The sequence below is a fragment of the Ranitomeya variabilis genome, chromosome 4 (genome assembly GCF_051348905.1).
Source record: "Ranitomeya variabilis isolate aRanVar5 chromosome 4, aRanVar5.hap1, whole genome shotgun sequence".
Classification (NCBI taxonomy): domain Eukaryota; kingdom Metazoa; phylum Chordata; class Amphibia; order Anura; family Dendrobatidae; genus Ranitomeya; species Ranitomeya variabilis.
Genome location: NC_135235.1, coordinates 23,895,527 through 23,913,205, shown reverse-complemented (window position 1 = coordinate 23,913,205; position 17,679 = coordinate 23,895,527). Strand labels below are relative to the sequence as shown.

Genomic DNA, 17,679 nt, shown 5'->3' with positions numbered 1-17,679 from the left:
GGCATATGGCAGGTCTTGTAGACTGTTTCCTGTATAAGATACATCTTGCTTGATGTTGCCAGTATATTGCAGGTCTTGTGGGATGTTCCCGGTATACGGCAGGTCTTGTGGGATGCTCCCGGTATACGGCAGGTCTTGTGGGATTCTTCCAGTATATGACAGGTCTTGTGGGATGCTCCCGGTATACGGCAGGTCTTGTGGAATGTTCCCATTATATGACAGGTGTTGTGGGGTGTTTAAGGTATACAACCAGTCTTGTGGGGTATTCCAGGTATATGTCAGGTCTTGTGGGGTGTTCCCAGTATATCTCAGGTCTTGTGGGGTGTCCCAGATATAAAGTGAGTCTTGTGGGATGTTTCCGGTATGCGGTAGTCTTGTTGGATGTTCTAGGTATTTGACGGGTAATGTCGGGTTCTCCCAATATAAAGTGGATCTTGTATGGTGGTTTTTACTGGAAGGGTTCTCCCAATATAAAGTGGATCTTGTCTGGTGGTATTCCCGATATGCAGTAGTGAGTATCTTCTAGTAGTGATGTAAGAAAGGGCAGTAAGCAATTCCATTACCGGGTCAAAAGTGGCCAGGTTTCCTTGACGTATGTGAGGGTTGAAGCTGACTGTCTTGTCCAACCCTACAATTATGGTGCAGTGGAGCCAAGTGGGAGATGGGGCACAGTATAGAGAGGAAACAGCATGTGGGTGAGATGCATTATGGAAAGGGGAAGCGTGGGAGGAAATTATAGAGAGAGTAAATGTGTTGGGATATTATGAGAGGTTCATTGCTGGGGGACAATATAGTGTGGAGTGGTTCTGGTGCTATGTTCCTGTACTGATGATGCTTCTGCTTCTGTATTTCTGTACTGATGAATGATGCAAGTTACAAATATGAGGATAGCAAAAAAATTTTGGAGGGATATACACATAATTAACAAATTGGGGAGAACCCCAAATAAACCCTCACTGGAAGGCTTTAAAATGTAACTTTTATCATTTTTATCTAAAACATAAACATTTTAGGGTATAAAATTCAGCCCCTAATCTGCCAAAATTATTTTTATATTAAAGTGCTTACTGCTCTCTGTATTGACGTAGTGCGTAGCACCACGGGATGCTAACACTTATCTGGCAGAATAGGACAGTATATTTTAGTGCACCAATCCCCTCAAAATGGTTCACCATGTTCACAAACCTATGTCTCATCCCCTGATGACGCCGCCAACGTGGTGACCCATGTTGGGGGGACTAGTGCGCTAAACTATACTGTCCTATTGCTTTCAAGCCTATGTCCTATCAGCTGATAATGCAGCTAACGTGGTGAACCATTTTGGGGGGGACTAGTGTGCTAAAATATACTGTCCTATTCTGCCAGATAAGTGTTAGCATCCCGGGGTGCTACGCACTACATCAATACAGAGAGCAGTAAGCACTGTAATATAAAAATAATTTAGGCAGAATAGGGACTGAATTTTATACCCTAAATTGTTTATGTTTTAGATCAAAATTAAAAGTAAAATTTGAAAGCCTTCCCATACTGATGATGGTTCTGGTGCTTCATTTATGTAATAACTTTGGTTCTGGTGATGGATTCACGTACTGAAGATAATTCTGGAACTGCATTCATGTACTGACAGTGTTTCTGACTTGTACACATGTAGCAATCCATAACTTTTCAGATGATGTGCTACATGGCTATGTTAAAGCTCCTCAAAACTTGGAGTTTTGATATTATGAGGAATATTTGGAGAGCTTTTGGAGCAGTAACCCTCCAAATTAGCCTCAAGAATTCACGAACTGACAGTGGTTATAGTGATGTATTCGTGGAAGTACACTATTAACATTTTTTTTGCGGCCTTCAAGATTGGTTTAACATGACATTTTGGCCCCTGGACAAAAAAGTTGAGCACCCCTGAGTTACAGAGTGCTACACCATATTAGGTAGGGGATTTCAATATCATGGCTGATTAGCGTTTATGTTTCATATTTGATATTTTACCATAATTGTTCTCATTTTGTCAACTGAAAGAAACAGTGACATAGCTAAGGCTCAAGTGGCATGGCATGTGCCCTAGGTACTGGGCATCAAGAGAACCATAAACCCTTGACTAGGGTAGTTAGAGTTAAAACCAGGGCAGCAAAATTAGTCTTCTTCCCATTTAAGAAAAGCATAAAGAGCAAGGAGGTCTTCTCACTCCCAGAGGTGTAACTGGGGTCACTTCTAAAGTTATCTCCTGGTCTTCTTTAGGCATTGAATGAGACCATTCCTGACCTGACGGTTAAAGCATATCTCTTGCATGGACATCTCACTGCTCGGAGTCTGCGGGTAATGCACTACAGGTAAGAGCAGGGCAATGGTTGCTTACGGATCTCTTCGTGACTTACTGTTAAAATACAATGGAAACCAGCAGAAAATATAAATCCTTTGTATTTGCCCATTGATTAGGGAAAGCTGTCAGACAATCAAAATGGCTTCAATTACATCTCACCATCTGTTCCTAATGATTTTTTCTAGTGGGACCAATTGGCCGTTTTTCAGATGGTGTCAAAGGGGTAAGGTTATTCGTCTTTACGTTAAAAAGTCATATCACTGGAATAATTTCTTCTCTCCATAGAAATGGAACATTAATAGGAAGCCTTGGGGAAGACAAGAAATATGATTTCAGTTTTCAGCAAATCAGAAATTTGCCAGCAGAAATTTCTGTAAAAATGGTAAGGGTTTATATAGATATTATAATGGGCAGATGATGGATATTGTATGGATGTGTAGATGGATGTTAGAGATGTATCAAGAATAATCTATTTTTTTTACTCAGGGAGACATTATAGTGGTCGAATGTACATCCAACACCATGGACAGGGAAGGCGTCACCTTTGTAAGTTTTATCTAGTAGCATTTATCACATTTACTAATATATATTTCCATTGATTTTATTTATTTTTCTTAGAGCAGTCCATCAAATCAATGATTATGGGTCATCGCTTGTGATGACAAGGAAAGAGAAAGCCTTAATTTAGAGCAAATCTAATTAAACACATGACAAATTATACCATGTCATTATTATACCAAAAAGTAGGGCAAAATGTACAAACCCTTATTGCTTCCATTTAAATTAGGAGAATAAATTGCAGCCTGGTGTCACCAATTAAAAACCTCTAGATTAATTTGTCATCAAGAAGTTTGACCACCTCTAGAAGCAGAAGTTTGGGGAGTTTGCTGGTCTAAATATATTAAAACAATTCCGAGGAGGAAAGACATCAGCAATGACCCTAGGAATTAAGAAGGTACAAGTAGCAGCCAGATGCTGCTAAACAAATGTCCTTGACTAATTTTTCACCAGGAAGTGTAAGGACCTCTATAAAAGCAGAAGTTTGATGAATTTCCTGGTCTAAGTTGTTCAGGTGTGTACTAACAAAGTGCCTTGGAGGAAAGACATTAGCAATGATCTTAGGAATTAAGAGGGTAAGTGTCAGCTAGGTGCATGCTCTTAATTGTTCAGGAGAAATAGTGGGCACCCCAATAGAAGCAGAAGTTTTGAAAGTTTGCTGGTCATTCAGATGTGCATTAACACAATGTCAAGGAAGAAAGACATCAACAATGACTTTAGAGACACAATTGTTGTTGCTTATCAATCTAGGAAGGCGTTCAAGGTTATTGTCAAACAATTTGGAGCCCAAGAAACTTGTTCTATTATCTGCTTTACAAAGAAACAGTATACAGATAACTTACTGTTGGGATGCCTACTAGCACTCAGCTCAATAGTTGGATATGCACATTTCTACACCTGCGGCAATGGGATGGAGTTTAAAGAAAAAATATATATCTGTATCTATCTATATCTATCTTTCTACAGTCATGGCCAAAAGTGTTGGCACCTTGAAATTGTTCCAGATGAAGTATTTCTCCCAGGAAATTATTGCAATTACACGTTTTGTTATACAATTTAATTTGTGTGTACTGAAACAACACAAAAAAACAGAAAAAAAGGCATGTTAGTCATAATTTCACAAAAAACCCATAAAAATGGTTTGGACAAAATTTTTGGCAACTTTCCAAAATTGTGGATAAACAACTTTGTTTCAAGCATGTGATGCTCGTTCAAGCTCACTTGTGGCAAGTAACAGAATGCTGCACCCTTAACCTGCAGAACAGCTTGAATTTCTTTGGACCTTGATTGGGGCTGCTTATTCACCATCCAGACTATCCTGCGTTGCAACCTTTCATCAATTTTTCTCTGGCGTCCACATCCAGATAGATTAGCTACAGTGCCATGGGTTGTAAACTTCTTGATTATGTTGCTCATCGTGGACAAAGGAACATCAAGATCTCTGGAAATGGACTTGTAACTTGAGAGTGTTGCTACTGTTCAACAATATCAGTTCTCAAGTCCTCAGACAGTTCTCTTTTCCTCTTTCTGTTCTCCATGCTTAGTGTGGCACACACAGACACACAATGCGAAGATTGTGTCACCTTCTCCACTTTTTTTTCTGGTTTCAGGTGTGATTTTCATATTACCCACACCTGTTACTTGCCACAGGTGAGTGTGAACGAGCATCACATGCTTGAAACAAAGTTGTTTACAAACAATTTTATCCAGATGATTTTGACAGTTTTCTGTGAAATTATGTTTAATTTGCCTGGCTATAAATACTGTTTATATAAAAGCAAGGTATGACATAAATATGTCATAAAAAGGCATCCCAAGCTTTTTTTCCCCATTTTTTAAGGATAGATTATGATATTGTTCCAGTATACAGTTCTTGATTATGTATTACCAAACAAACATTTCTAACATCATGATAAACTGACCACTAGGTGGCATTGTTCGTAATGATCACATTTCTCCACAGGGAGGTCCCAGTTCTCTAAATGAAATGTGTATTGGCTTCCTGTTCTACTATCCTCTGGTCCCGATCGCCGCCTGCTGGAGTTACATTGATATACAATACGTCGCAGAAGCTATCGGATTGCAAAGGGCAGATTCGTGAGTTCCACCAGATATAGACTCAACTTCGTGGGGAAATAATATAATAAGTTGGATGACTGTAGTTACAGAATCTATTGAGAAACCATCTTGAGATGATGGTTAGTCATAAGTAGATGGGTAAACCACAGGGTTAAAGCTAGTCTATCACCCGATATCACAATAAAAGCTCCATTCAGTATTAAATAGTTCTCTTAAACCTGATGATGCAGGTGTGCTCACATTGAGAATCCGTGTCAAAATGGCTGTATAATCCGGTTATTAAAAGAAATTTGAAACCAGACTTGTGAGAAGTTCATTCAATTTCCGAAACGTGTTGAGAATAAAGCTCTACGTTCTCCAGATTTCTTGAACCTAGCAGCGCAGACTACTAGTCCTACCAATTGTACATGGTGGGATCTCCGGATCTGAGGATCCTGCAGCAGCTGTCACACCCTGATTCCTTAGTTGTGGGTTAAACAACCCCAAAAGGTGAGACATTTGCTATACCTCTCACCTAGACCAATTTCTCCTAAAACCCTATTGCTCTTGATGTCTCCCCAACTTATTCCTCCTTCAATCATGTGATGTCATAGACCTAATGGAAAAGAGAAGAATGATCTGGGTAGAAAGGCAAAATGAGCAATTGTAAGAGGATACAAATTTTGATGGGAGAAATTCTTTATCTCAGGAGATTGGCGCTACGGCAGCATCGGACATTCCAGAAGAAGTCAGTGGTCTGTGTCCTGAAACGTCCTGGGTATTATCAATGTTATATAATGACTTCTCCCACCCACAAGTTGCTATTGTGTCTTTCAGCATAATGGATGCAATCTTAAACATTGATGGTTTTGAATGGGATGATGAAAGCAAGGTGAATGCCCAGAAAGCAGTCATGACAGTGAGTCACCTGGCAATGGCTGAAAATCGTGAGGTTGGTAAAGTATCTACTTGTCCTATCACATTAGCATACAATCTTCTTACTTCTCAAAGTCTTCACTACTCAGCCAGGTTATGTAGGACTCATCTACAAGTCCTCCATCCAGCCTGGACAACCATGTGTAAGAAGTAGGAAAACAGATCTCCGATCAATCTTTGTTCCATCTATCACTTATTATTACACTACCCCAATGGTTCGATGGGTTACCTCATCCCTAATGGAGCAGAATTTTCTAGGCTTTGTAGCGAAGAGTGAAGAACTTGAATTGGAGGAAACTGGTGGAGGGAAATACAATGGGAGTTGGAGAAAGCATCATGTTTATTCAAATTAAAAGAGGGGAAAAGCCTTGAGTGGCAACTGAGAAACAAAAATCCTAATTGCCCATTTTGTTCTGTAGCACCTGCTTTGGTGGAGGACTCACATAAGATATTTGCTTCAAAAAGTCTGGTTTAGATGACTTTTTTCTTATTTGCATAGCTAGCTAAGTCAAGCTAAAATGTTATTGGTAGTTTACTGTATGAGGAAAGAACAGAGATATTATTGGTGACCTTACCCAAAAATGTACAGACTTGTTTGCTCTAGATTGGGTGGTCTACTAATGGACCTAATGGGTAACTAGTATGATGAGGCCTCATAATAATGTCAGAATTTAGGTATAATGAACATCTTGTCCCCTGGTTGAAGGTGCATCTTGTCCACAGGCTGAAGATAAATCTTATTCCCTGGTTGACCATGTATCTGTCCATTGGTTGAAGATGTATCTTTTCACCTGGTTAACCATGCATCTTGTCCACATGTTGAAGATGCATCTTGTCCCTGGGTGACTATCCTTCTTGTCCACTTTTGACAGTGTATCTTGTCCCCTGGTTGACCATGCATCTTCTCCACTGGTTCAAGACGCATCTTGTCCCTTTGTTGAAGATGCATCTGGTCCCTGGTTGACCATGCATTTTGTCCCTTGGTTGAAGATGCATCTGGTCCCTGGTTGACCATGCATCTTGTCCCCTGGTTGAAGATGCATCTTGTCCCTGGTTGACCATGCATCTTCTCCACTGGTTGAAGATGCATCTTGTTCCCTGGTTGACCATGCATCTTGCCCATGTTTTACCATTCTTCTTTGCCCAGGTTAACTATACATTATATCCACTAGTAAAAATACATCTTTGTCACTGGTTGACCATTTATCCTGTCAACTGGTTGACCATGCATTCATTTTATTATCTTGTCATGGTGTATTTATTTTTGCAGATTTTTAACATAATTGTGCTCCTTTAAGGACCAGAGATCTTGTGTTGAATACTATTAGTATATACTTACACTTTCTGTGCATTTTCTTTTTCGACAGGGGAAGAGAGTAAATGAGACACTTAAGTTACCGACCATCTCTCTACCTCCTCCTTACCACTGTGAAGAGGATTCCTCTGAGACATAGAAAATGAGATGGACACCTACTAGAAGTTCAACTATCTACAAACTACAAATAATTCCTTAAATAAGTTACATATTTTTCCTTTTATTTTAATCTGGGATCTAAATTCACCTGTATGGAGAAGAAAGGATACAGTATGGACTATCAATTTTTTGATGGGCTTCTAGATGCTTTTTTTATTACAGTGTCTCCAACTTTTGGCTCATCAACCATTGGGACATAATTCCTGGAGACGTCAGCCACTGGTGGGAGAAGACTGTTTCATAACATACAGCAAAAATGATAATGCCCTGTTGTAGGACAGAAGTGTCATATTGGTCCATGTGTGTAAGGAAGGCACTACTATATCTTTGTGATTAGTGGAAATCCTACCCCATAAAGTATCATTCAAAATTTTGAGCAAAATTAACGTGTTGTCTGACTGGAATTTACCATTATCTGAAATAGGGATCCGATACAATATACCATTCTATAATGCTATACGAGAAGGTGCATTAAATTTCCGTACAGAATAAATTATTTGTTTGGCTTTATTACAGTCTTTTGATCTTCAAAAAATTTATCCTAAAATGGCAACATCCCATCCTCCAAACTCGAGACTGGAAAGTGCAAAGTTAGAGTAACAAAAAGCTACCTCCTATGTTGAGGAAAAGGCTACGTCAGGTATGCCTGCCACTTCTCTAGTTACTTTCCTTCTTGCTATCTCTGGAGTCTTCTTCATACACACCCACAGTAAGCGGTTCTCCTCCTTCTCTTCTCATCAATAAACACCTAACTTCCAGCCAGGAAATAACTTCCTTTTATTTCCTAAAAACGTCTCCAACACAAGTGCATTCAGATACATTGATATATTTCTGCACAACATAATAATACTGTGAACCATTGCATGAAACATCACATATAGGGAGAGCAGCAATGTAACACATTAGCCACAACATCTTCAGGGGGATGAAGGTCACATTTCTTTCCTTTACCAGGGAGTCCTGGAACCACCAACGATCCTGAAATCAGGGATCTGGAACCTTGATAATTGGGCTCTGTGGCCCGATCTTGAATGGAGCGGAGGTCCTCAAGCTCAACTTCCACTCATTACATTGTATATGGGGACTGCAGGAAATAGATGAACGCTGAACTCAGCAGCCCCATAGACAACAAATGATGCAAAGGCTGAGCGAGCACACCTCCACTCCATCTAGGGTTCCAGCACCCTGATTTTGGGATTGCTGGAGGTGTCAGCAGTCAGTCCCCCAACGATCCTCAAGGTTTTTCCCTATCCATACTTGATTTTCTGTAAATAACCTTTTAAGAAGTTCTTGCCTTCTGACCATTCAAAAGATTTTGAAGACTTCCTGTCCCTTCTCCGGGAGATTTGGAGCACAACTAGTGAAATAGCTTTTTTCACTATTGCATTCATACTTTATCTTCTAAACCTCCACTTTATCTCTTACACTTTTATACCTCTTATTCTTTAATAGCATCTGACTCAGGTTCTAGGTGTTGATTTGGCAATTAGAATCATTAGGAAACAGTCAGTGTTACGAGTGCAATGGCAGAAAAACGGACCTTTCTACTGTATATCTGTAAAGGAGTGGTCGCCGCCTCGCCCCAATACATATCTACTTTATAATAAATTTTGTGCCTATTAGGTGGACAACGTCATGGCTCTTTGACCTGATAATGACTCTAGTTTTGGAAGGAAGACGAGAAGGTCTTGTATAAGTCAAGGGGGCAAGAATGGGATAGCGACATTATCATCAGTCTTGCCCTTTCTTCTCCAAGTTTTTATATAAGCAAAGACTGTTCTTCACTAGTGTTGAGCAATACCTTCCGATATCGGAAAGTATCGGTATCGGAAAGTATCGGCCGATACCGTCAAAGTATCGGATCTAATCCGATACCGATACCCGATCCCAATGCAAGTCAATGGGACGAAAATATCGGAATTAAAATAAACCCTTTCTTTCCTTGTAGGTTCATTCTACATGAAGGAAAACAACTAAGAATAATGTAGGATGTATTGGGGGAGGTGGCGGAGACATTAAAGGCACAGAGGTTTAGCCCAATCAAATAGAATAGCAGGAATTTTTTTTTTTTTATGACGTTCGGCGTTAGAAAGATTTTGACTATGTTAATTTTTTTTTTATTTTGTCAGATATTGATGTTTCACTACTTCCACGCCCTTCATCTTCTTTTTTACTTCTGCGGCGCCCCCACTGCCGCAGGGCCGAGGGGTACCCGGTACCGGGCCTCCGAGTCTCTGCTCTGGGGTTGTCACGGCGGCTAGGCCCCGGTCCGTGACCCTGCCGTGGGGCGCTCAGTGAATAACAGGTGTGGATGATGGTGGTGACGCTGTAGTGGTGCAGTGCAGTAAATAACGAGGACACCAGGTTGCAGTCTCTTTACCTCTTTACTGAAGATCTCTGAGTCCTCAGTCCGGAATACGGTTCACCAGGCTGCGCAAGTCCGGCCGGCCCAATGGCACCTCCAGAGTTCTCTTCACAGGTGGAAATCGGTGCCTTCCTACTAGCGCTATGTGTTGTGGTCCTTCCCTGCTGTGCTTACGGAAAGTCCCCCACAACTGTTGTGTCTGTTTCTTAAGTTCCCTCACAACTCGATTAGATGATGTTCTGCTAATCCTCCGTCCCTCCCTGGTGTTCTGGTCGGGACGGCACCCGTTTGACGGGTAGGCTCGGAGCTCTTCCGGGACCCTAGAGTCGCCCCTCTCCACAAGTTGCCCCCCAAGATTGCATAGGTGATATGTGTTAGACAGCCCGCCTTAGACTGACTGTCCTGCCGCTGTTTGGAGTATTGCTTGAAGCTGAATGTTATTCTACTCCCTCGGCGTTCCGGCCACCGGTAGTGCGCCTCAGTAGGATGTTGCTTCGGTCTTACAGCACGACTCCTACTGGTATTTCTCCTTTGCGTGATCTCGTTTCTCACTCAGCACAATCTATCTCTCTTCTAATCCTTTCTTGGGCACCGCCGCTACGCGGAGCAGGCACGGTCCCGTTACGTTCGTTCTTGTTGCCAAGCCCCTGTCAGGATCCCACCCCTGACAGAGACCCTACTGTATCTTCCCCTACAACACCCTCTGCCACAAGGTGTTGCCTGGTTCCAACCCAGTCAGCTTTCTGATCTAACTTCCTGCCTGACCCCCAGTTTACCCACTATGGTGGGGAGTGGCCTAATGAATAGCACCCTTAGCTCCCCCCGGAGGCCCAGCTGTGAAATGTATTGGTGTCTGTGACACCTGATCAGATGAACTCCTTCAGTGCCATCAGACGCACCATAGCTCCCCATAGTGGCGGAGCCACAGTACTGCAACAACCAGGACTCTGGGGCGCTGCACTCCCCCCTGGTTAAACACAGTACTCCGGGACTGGGAAGAAAACAACAATACAAGTTAGCAAAAAGACATACAGTTTTGTTGAGTGCAATAACAATAAGTATACTTGAACAGGCTTCCCTTTGTGGGAGGTAAGGACACTTGAACGTTACAAACATGGTTAACGTTATAAATTACAGGCTATAAATAACTCCTGTTACCCAACCGGGTATTCTACTAAGTGCAAAATTGTTGAACAATAATTTAACATTGCCTTTAAGGACATACACTCTGAATCCACTAAAGACCTTCCTATAATCACATTATAAGGTAATTTAACTTTTTCATTCTCCTTCTTTAGATCTGCAGGACCGCCTGTCCTATCGGCACCAGACCTTCTGCCTCTCCTTTCGGTTACAGGACCGCCCCGTTCAGCCAGGGCCTACTGCCTTTTCAACTACTATACACAGTATAGAACATAACATTACTTTCAGTTTAAGAGCACTGAGCCATCTCTACATGACTCCTATGAGGACTCAGGGTTTACCTTCTATCCTAACTATCTATCAACATTATCAAAACATCTTCTATTGAACATTAAGCCTTCTCATTATCTTTCTTTCTATCATGCATGCTGGACACCACGTCTATCCCTACGGGCCCACTGCATCCTTCTTCTATCTTTCACCTTTTTCTTCTCAGAGAACATCATCAGTATTTCTTCACAATTAACTAATTAAATACATATAACTTTCTCATGTAAACATTATCATCTCTTTCTTTGGTCAAGACATTATTGCTTCCTATCTTAAGCAATATCACGGGTTAAGCGCAACAAATGAACATCCCCTTTAAGAGGGGACCAAGTCTCTATGAGGTAGCACGCCTTCTCAAGCTACCAGTCCATACTCAGCAAAGGTTCCAGTGTGGTATCTTCACAAAGAGTCCTTCTTTAAGTAAAACCAGTAGGGAGCGCCTTTAATAAGGTGCAAACTATGTACAAGAAGTTCGGATCATGCACTGTTCATGATTTCAGCAGTTCTTTTTAACTAGAAACCTGTGCAAAACTTTAGAAAAACAAACAAAAACAAACAATAGGGATCCCAGGTCCACAGAAGGATCCCCTTAAGAGTTAACCCTGGACGGGTTCAGCCAAAAAAAAATCAGGAAACAATAACTATTTACATATTCATGGTATCGAGGTTTATCCTTCCAAGTCTGGGGGTGATCTTTGTCCCTCGGCACCCATACCGGTAGTCGGTCTCTCCGATGCCATCAGATCAGCCGGGGCCTGGATTTGAAGGCTAATCCTGCTTGCGAGTTCGGTAGCCGCTACCAGGCGTACCGTGGTGATGGGAACAAGGTCTGGCAAATCGTGATCAGTCATGATCGGGGCAACAGGTGGCGCTCTCTCAGGCTCACACCGTCGAACGTTCCGGGCACACCATCCTCGTGCACTCCGATGGCGGGTGTAGGTCACCTGATCCCCTCTTTGTAACGGATCACCATTTCGGCTGCAGCAGGGGGTCTTCACGTTATAGCTAGTAACAAAGACATCAGTGGATAGCCCCGGTTCCTGTATGGAGCCCCATCCCCTCTTTGGGTGGTAGGCCAGCACAGTTCCCCGCTTTACCACGTCTTTCCTGCCGGGCGCAGACTTCTTACGTTGTATGTCATGTTGTTCGGTCTCGTCTCGATCCTTCCAGTGTTGTATTAGACATTGCTTATACTGTTCCCAGGTAAGTACCGCAAGGGTGAAGCCATCCTCCCGGGTCCCATCCGGCCCGGTCCAGGGGGTGTCCCACCGGAGGATCACCCCGTCTAGGCCCACATCTAGGGGTTCTCCCATCTTGGTTGGTAGCGGAGGCACTAGCTTCCCCATCGCGTTAGAGGTGAGGATGACCCGCTCCACCAAGAAGGAACGATCATTGCTGGGGTGAGGAGCGGTCAAGGGAGCCGGATCGGTCGGGGGAGCAGAATCGGCCAGGGGAGTAGGGGTGCCGTCCATACCTGCGCCTGATGTGATTCCACCGATGTCGCTCTGGTCCGTTGACAAGGACACTGGAATCGGCTGCAGCCCGGACCGCGGCTCCTCCGGAGTCACCTCTTGATGTGACTCCGCCCTCCATGGTTCCGTGGCTGGCATAGGTTGGCTCGGCTCCTCCGCTGGCGGCTCCAAGGAGTTCGGGTCCTTCACCGGCGGTGGACGCGAGTCCGCTTCTGATGGGTGAGGGCAAGCCGGGATCACCTCGCCGTTGCTCGGGCACTTGCTGTTCATCGTCTCTGTATGGCATTCGGCGGCAACGCATGCACCTGGCTCCGCCATTTCTCCGAGGTCGAGTTCCTCTTTCACCTCGTTCCCGCCGTTGCAAGTCAGGGGCGGTTCTCCTCTTTCTTGAGGCAAGTCATCGCTTTGCAACAAGAGACGCAGGGGGCGGTCGCCGTTTCTGGCGCCACTTTGGTAGTCTCCTCCCATGGCACGCCCTCCTTCTGCTTCTCTGGCGCAGCAATGGCGACGGTTTTGGCGCGAACTTTTGGCGGCAAGTGACAATCCACAGTCCTTGTAATAAAGTACAGTCCAAACACAACAAATCACAGTTCCAAAGCACACATGACCTGATTCTTCAGGCTTAAGTAGATCCTGTTCGTGACGCCAAGTTGCGGCGCCCCCACTGCCGCAGGGCCGAGGGGTACCCGGTACCGGGCCTCCGAGTCTCTGCTCTGGGGTTGTCACGGCGGCTAGGCCCCGGTCCGTGACCCTGCCGTGGGGCGCTCAGTGAATAACAGGTGTGGATGATGGTGGTGACGCTGTAGTGGTGCAGTGCAGTAAATAACGAGGACACCAGGTTGCAGTCTCTTTACCTCTTTACTGAAGATCTCTGAGTCCTCAGTCCGGAATACGGTTCACCAGGCTGCGCAAGTCCGGCCGGTCCAATGGCACCTCCAGAGTTCTCTTCACAGGTGGAAATCGGTGCCTTCCTACTAGCGCTATGTGTTGTGGTCCTTCCCTGCTGTGCTTACGGAAAGTCCCCCACAACTGTTGTGTCTGTTTCTTAAGTTCCCTCACAACTCGATTAGATGATGTTCTGCTAATCCTCCGTCCCTCCCTGGTGTTCTGGTCGGGACGGCACCCGTTTGACGGGTAGGCTCGGAGCTCTTCCGGGACCCTAGAGTCGCCCCTCTCCACAAGTTGCCCCCCAAGATTGCATAGGTGATATGTGTTAGACAGCCCGCCTTAGACTGACTGTCCTGCCGCTGTTTGGAGTATTGCTTGAAGCTGAATGTTATTCTACTCCCTCGGCGTTCCGGCCACCGGTAGTGCGCCTCAGTAGGATGTTGCTTCGGTCTTACAGCACGACTCCTACTGGTATTTCTCCTTTGCGTGATCTCGTTTCTCACTCAGCACAATCTATCTCTCTTCTAATCCTTTCTTGGGCACCGCCGCTACCCAGAGCAGGCACGGTCCCGTTACGTTCGTTCTTGTTGCCAAGCCCCTGTCAGGATCCCACCCCTGACAGAGACCCTACTGTATCTTCCCCTACAACACCCTCTGCCACAAGGTGTTGCCTGGTTCCAACCCAGTCAGCTTTCTGATCTAACTTCCTGCCTGACCCCCAGTTTACCCACTATGGTGGGGAGTGGCATAATGAATAGCACCCTTAGCTCCCCCCGGAGGCCCAGCTGTGAAATGTATTGGTGTCTGTGATACCTGATCAGATGAACCCCTTCAGTGCCATCAGACGCACCATAGCTCCCCATAGTGGCGGAGCCACAGTACTGCAACGACCAGGACTCTGGGGCGCTGCACTTCTCCCACACTTTCTTCTTCATTATCCTCATCATCAGCTTCTTTGACATCAACTTCTTCACCTTATTCATCTTCTTCTTCATCTTCTACCTATTATTTTTTTGTTACATTGTTCATATTCTTTTTATTTAACTATTATCTTCTTCATATTCACCTTCTTCATCATATTCTTATTTGTGACAGGCATTCCCGTAGTTGTTATCTATAAAAGTTTGAAGATTACACCTTCCGTTCTGCCTGTCACAAAAGAGTTACATTTGTCCGCGTTCAGTTTGGCCTGCAGCATCAGGCTTTATCCAGGGGCACCACGAGGAGGAACGGACTCACCCCCATACACTGCTTAGTCTTCTTCTGCTTATAATTTAGATAATATCTTTTGCTCTGATATTTAGTCTTATGCTTAATGTTCTTCTGCTCTTTGTTCTGCAGCCTCTTGTTCTTCTGCTTCGTCGTTCTTCTGCTTCGTCGTCATCGGGGTGGTCTTCAGGGCCATCGTCTCCAGGGTCGTCGTCATCTCAGTGGTTGTCGTCTCTGGTGTCGTCGTCATCTTAGGGGTGGTCTTCCGGGTCATCGTCTTTAGTCTCTTGAACTTGGAAATGTAGCAGAAGGTACAAGAAGGCTGAGAAAATGCCGAGAAACAGCTGATGGAACTGGAACTCGGATGGCTACCCGAAGGTCCAAGAGCCAATGGAACTACCGAGGACCAGCTGACGTTACTGGAACCCGGTTACTAAGCAGGAGGTACCCGTGCCTGAAAGCACTACCAAGGACCACCTGACGTTGGTGGAACTCGGATACCCAGAGGGAGGCACCTAAGCCAAAGGCTCTGCCCGGAACCAGCTGACGGTACTGGAACCAGGATGGGGAGCAGAAGGTACAAGAGCAAAAGACACTGCCGAGAACCAGCTGACGGTACTGGAACCCGGATGGGTAGCCGAAGGTCCAAGAGCCAATGGAACTACCAAGGACCAGCTGACGTTACTGGAACCCGGTTACTAAGCAGGAGGTACCCGTGCCTGAAAGCACTACCAAGGACCACCTGACGTTGGTGGAACTCGGATACCCAGAGGGAGGCACCTAAGCCAAAGGCTCTGCCCGGAATCAGCTGACGGTACTGGAACCAGGATGGGGAGCAGAAGGTACAAGAGCAAAAGACACTGCCGAGAACCAGCTGACGGTACTGGAACCCGGATGGGTAGCCGAAGGTCCAAGAGCCAATGGAACTACCGAGAACCAGCTGACGTTACTGGAACCCGGTTACTAAGCAGGAGGTACCCGTGCCTGAAAGCACTACCAAGGACCACCTGACGTTGGTGGAACTCGGATACCCAGAAGGAGGCACCTAAGCCAAAGGCTCTGCCCGGAACCAGCTGACGGTGCTGGAACCAGGATGGGGACCTATTCAAGCTTGTCTTCCTAGAGCCCCAACTAGCAGTGTTGGAGCAAAGGGTCAGCAGGGGGAGCAGAGTGTAGGCCGAAGCCTGCACTGGCGGCAGCTTTGGGTCTGTTGTGTCTGCGTGGCTGTTGCAGGACACGTTGCCGGCTACACAGCAGGGGAACAGCTGGCGGTGCTGAACCCCACTGACAGAGTGGCGGGTGTTTTGCTCTGTGCAGCCAGCACTTCCGGACAGCAACTAGCGGTGTTGTAGCCCGGGCTCTGCAGGTGGAGCAGAGTGTAGGCCGAAGCCTAATTGAACCGATTTCAAAGGTAACCTTTAACCCCCCCTCAGGGGTTACAAACTACAAGAGCCACAGCTTGGGCAGCAGTAATGCTGCACAAGTCTAAGGTTGCTCTTTTAATTTTGCTCCTTGCACACGCAGAAAGAAACACGTCTAACATTTAGGCCCTTAATGTTATGACCCCAATGACAGAGGGTCTCATAAATAAATACCAAGTCTGCAAACACAAAAAACCAGCTCATAGGGCAGTGGTAACTGGGCTGACTGTATATCTAATCCTAGCACCACAAATAGCAGCAGCCGGGGAACGTGCCTACGTTGGTTCTAGACGTCTCGCGCCAGCCGGAGAACTAACTAACCCTAGAAGGGAAAAGATAGACCTTTCTTGCCTCCAGAGAAAAGACCCCAAAAGTTGGATACAAGCCCCCAACAAATAATAACGGTGAGGTAAGAAGAAAAGACAAACGTAAGAATGAACTAGGTATTTAGCAAAGAGAGGCCCACTGACTAATAGCAGAATATAGTAAGATGACTTATACGGTCAGCAAAAACCCTATCAAAAATATCCACGCTGGATATTCAAGAACCCCCGAACCGTCTAACGGCCCGGGGGGAGAATACCAGCCCCCTAGAGCTTCCAGCAAAATCAGAAATCACATTTAGTACAAGCTGGACAAAAAATAAGAGCAATACAAATAACCAAAAAACAAGGAAGCAGGACTTAGCTTAATTTTGCAAGAACCAAGACCAGCAGACAGGAGCAAACAGAAAGGACTGATTACAACGATGCCAGGCACCAGACTAAGAATTCAGGAAGTTAATATAGCAACACCCCTGGACTAACGACCCAGGTGGTGCCAAACTGAGGAAAGACAATCCCAGAGTCATATCACTAGTGACCACAAGAGGGAGCCAAAAAAGTCTAATTCACAACACTTAAGCAGTCAAACTGTTTTGGAGGCGTGAGTTCCCTTCGTAATGAGATGCAGCACAGCTGTCAAAAATCCCACCTTGGTGCTGGGCGCGGCCTCCTGAGCGTCGTTATTTGCTGCACAGGAGTCTGCGCTGTCGTGTTATCCCTTGGCCTTGCGCTGTTAGCGCTGCCCATCTTCTGACATCATTTAATGTCGGCCGGTGCGGTTCGCGATGACCATGAATCCCAGCCCCGCAGTGTCTTAACATTGTTAAAACACTGCGGGGCTGTGATTCATGGCCTGGCGCAGTACATATGTTTGCCTCTCACACTCGGGTCCTTACACCTGCTTCAGACTGTGCGGCGTCAGCTGATCCCTTATCGCATGCCACGGCCATGAAGCCGCACAGTCTGAAGAAGGCGGAAGGAGATGAGGGACAGGCGAACATATGCACTGCTCATGCCCATCAATCACACCCTCGCAGTCAAAATAAATAAGATACCGAGGGGCATTGTGTGGGGCAGGGCGGCCGCAGAGGCGCAGCCAGCCAAACAATGATGCCAGAAGACGGGCAGCGCTACCAAGGGGGTTGCAGCGTGTCATTACAAAGGAAAGTCACACCTCAGGGA

General features: G+C 45.2%; 1 protein-coding gene across 1 annotated transcript in view; it reads left to right on the top strand.

Annotated features, from left to right (window-relative positions):
• Nucleotides 1-7,854, top strand: part of LOC143768340 (putative DBH-like monooxygenase protein 2) — a 72,936-nt gene extending 65,082 nt beyond the window's left edge. Inside the window, exons 8-13 of the mRNA XM_077257022.1 lie at nt 2,239-2,330; nt 2,606-2,702; nt 2,807-2,866; nt 4,842-4,975; nt 5,774-5,888; nt 7,240-7,854. Of these exons, the coding sequence (XP_077113137.1) occupies nt 2,239-2,330; nt 2,606-2,702; nt 2,807-2,866; nt 4,842-4,975; nt 5,774-5,888; nt 7,240-7,326 (585 nt within the window). The 3' untranslated portion in view covers nt 7,327-7,854. The remainder of the gene's footprint in view (nt 1-2,238; nt 2,331-2,605; nt 2,703-2,806; nt 2,867-4,841; nt 4,976-5,773; nt 5,889-7,239) is intronic.
• The last annotated feature ends 9,825 nt before the right edge of the window (nt 7,855-17,679 follow it).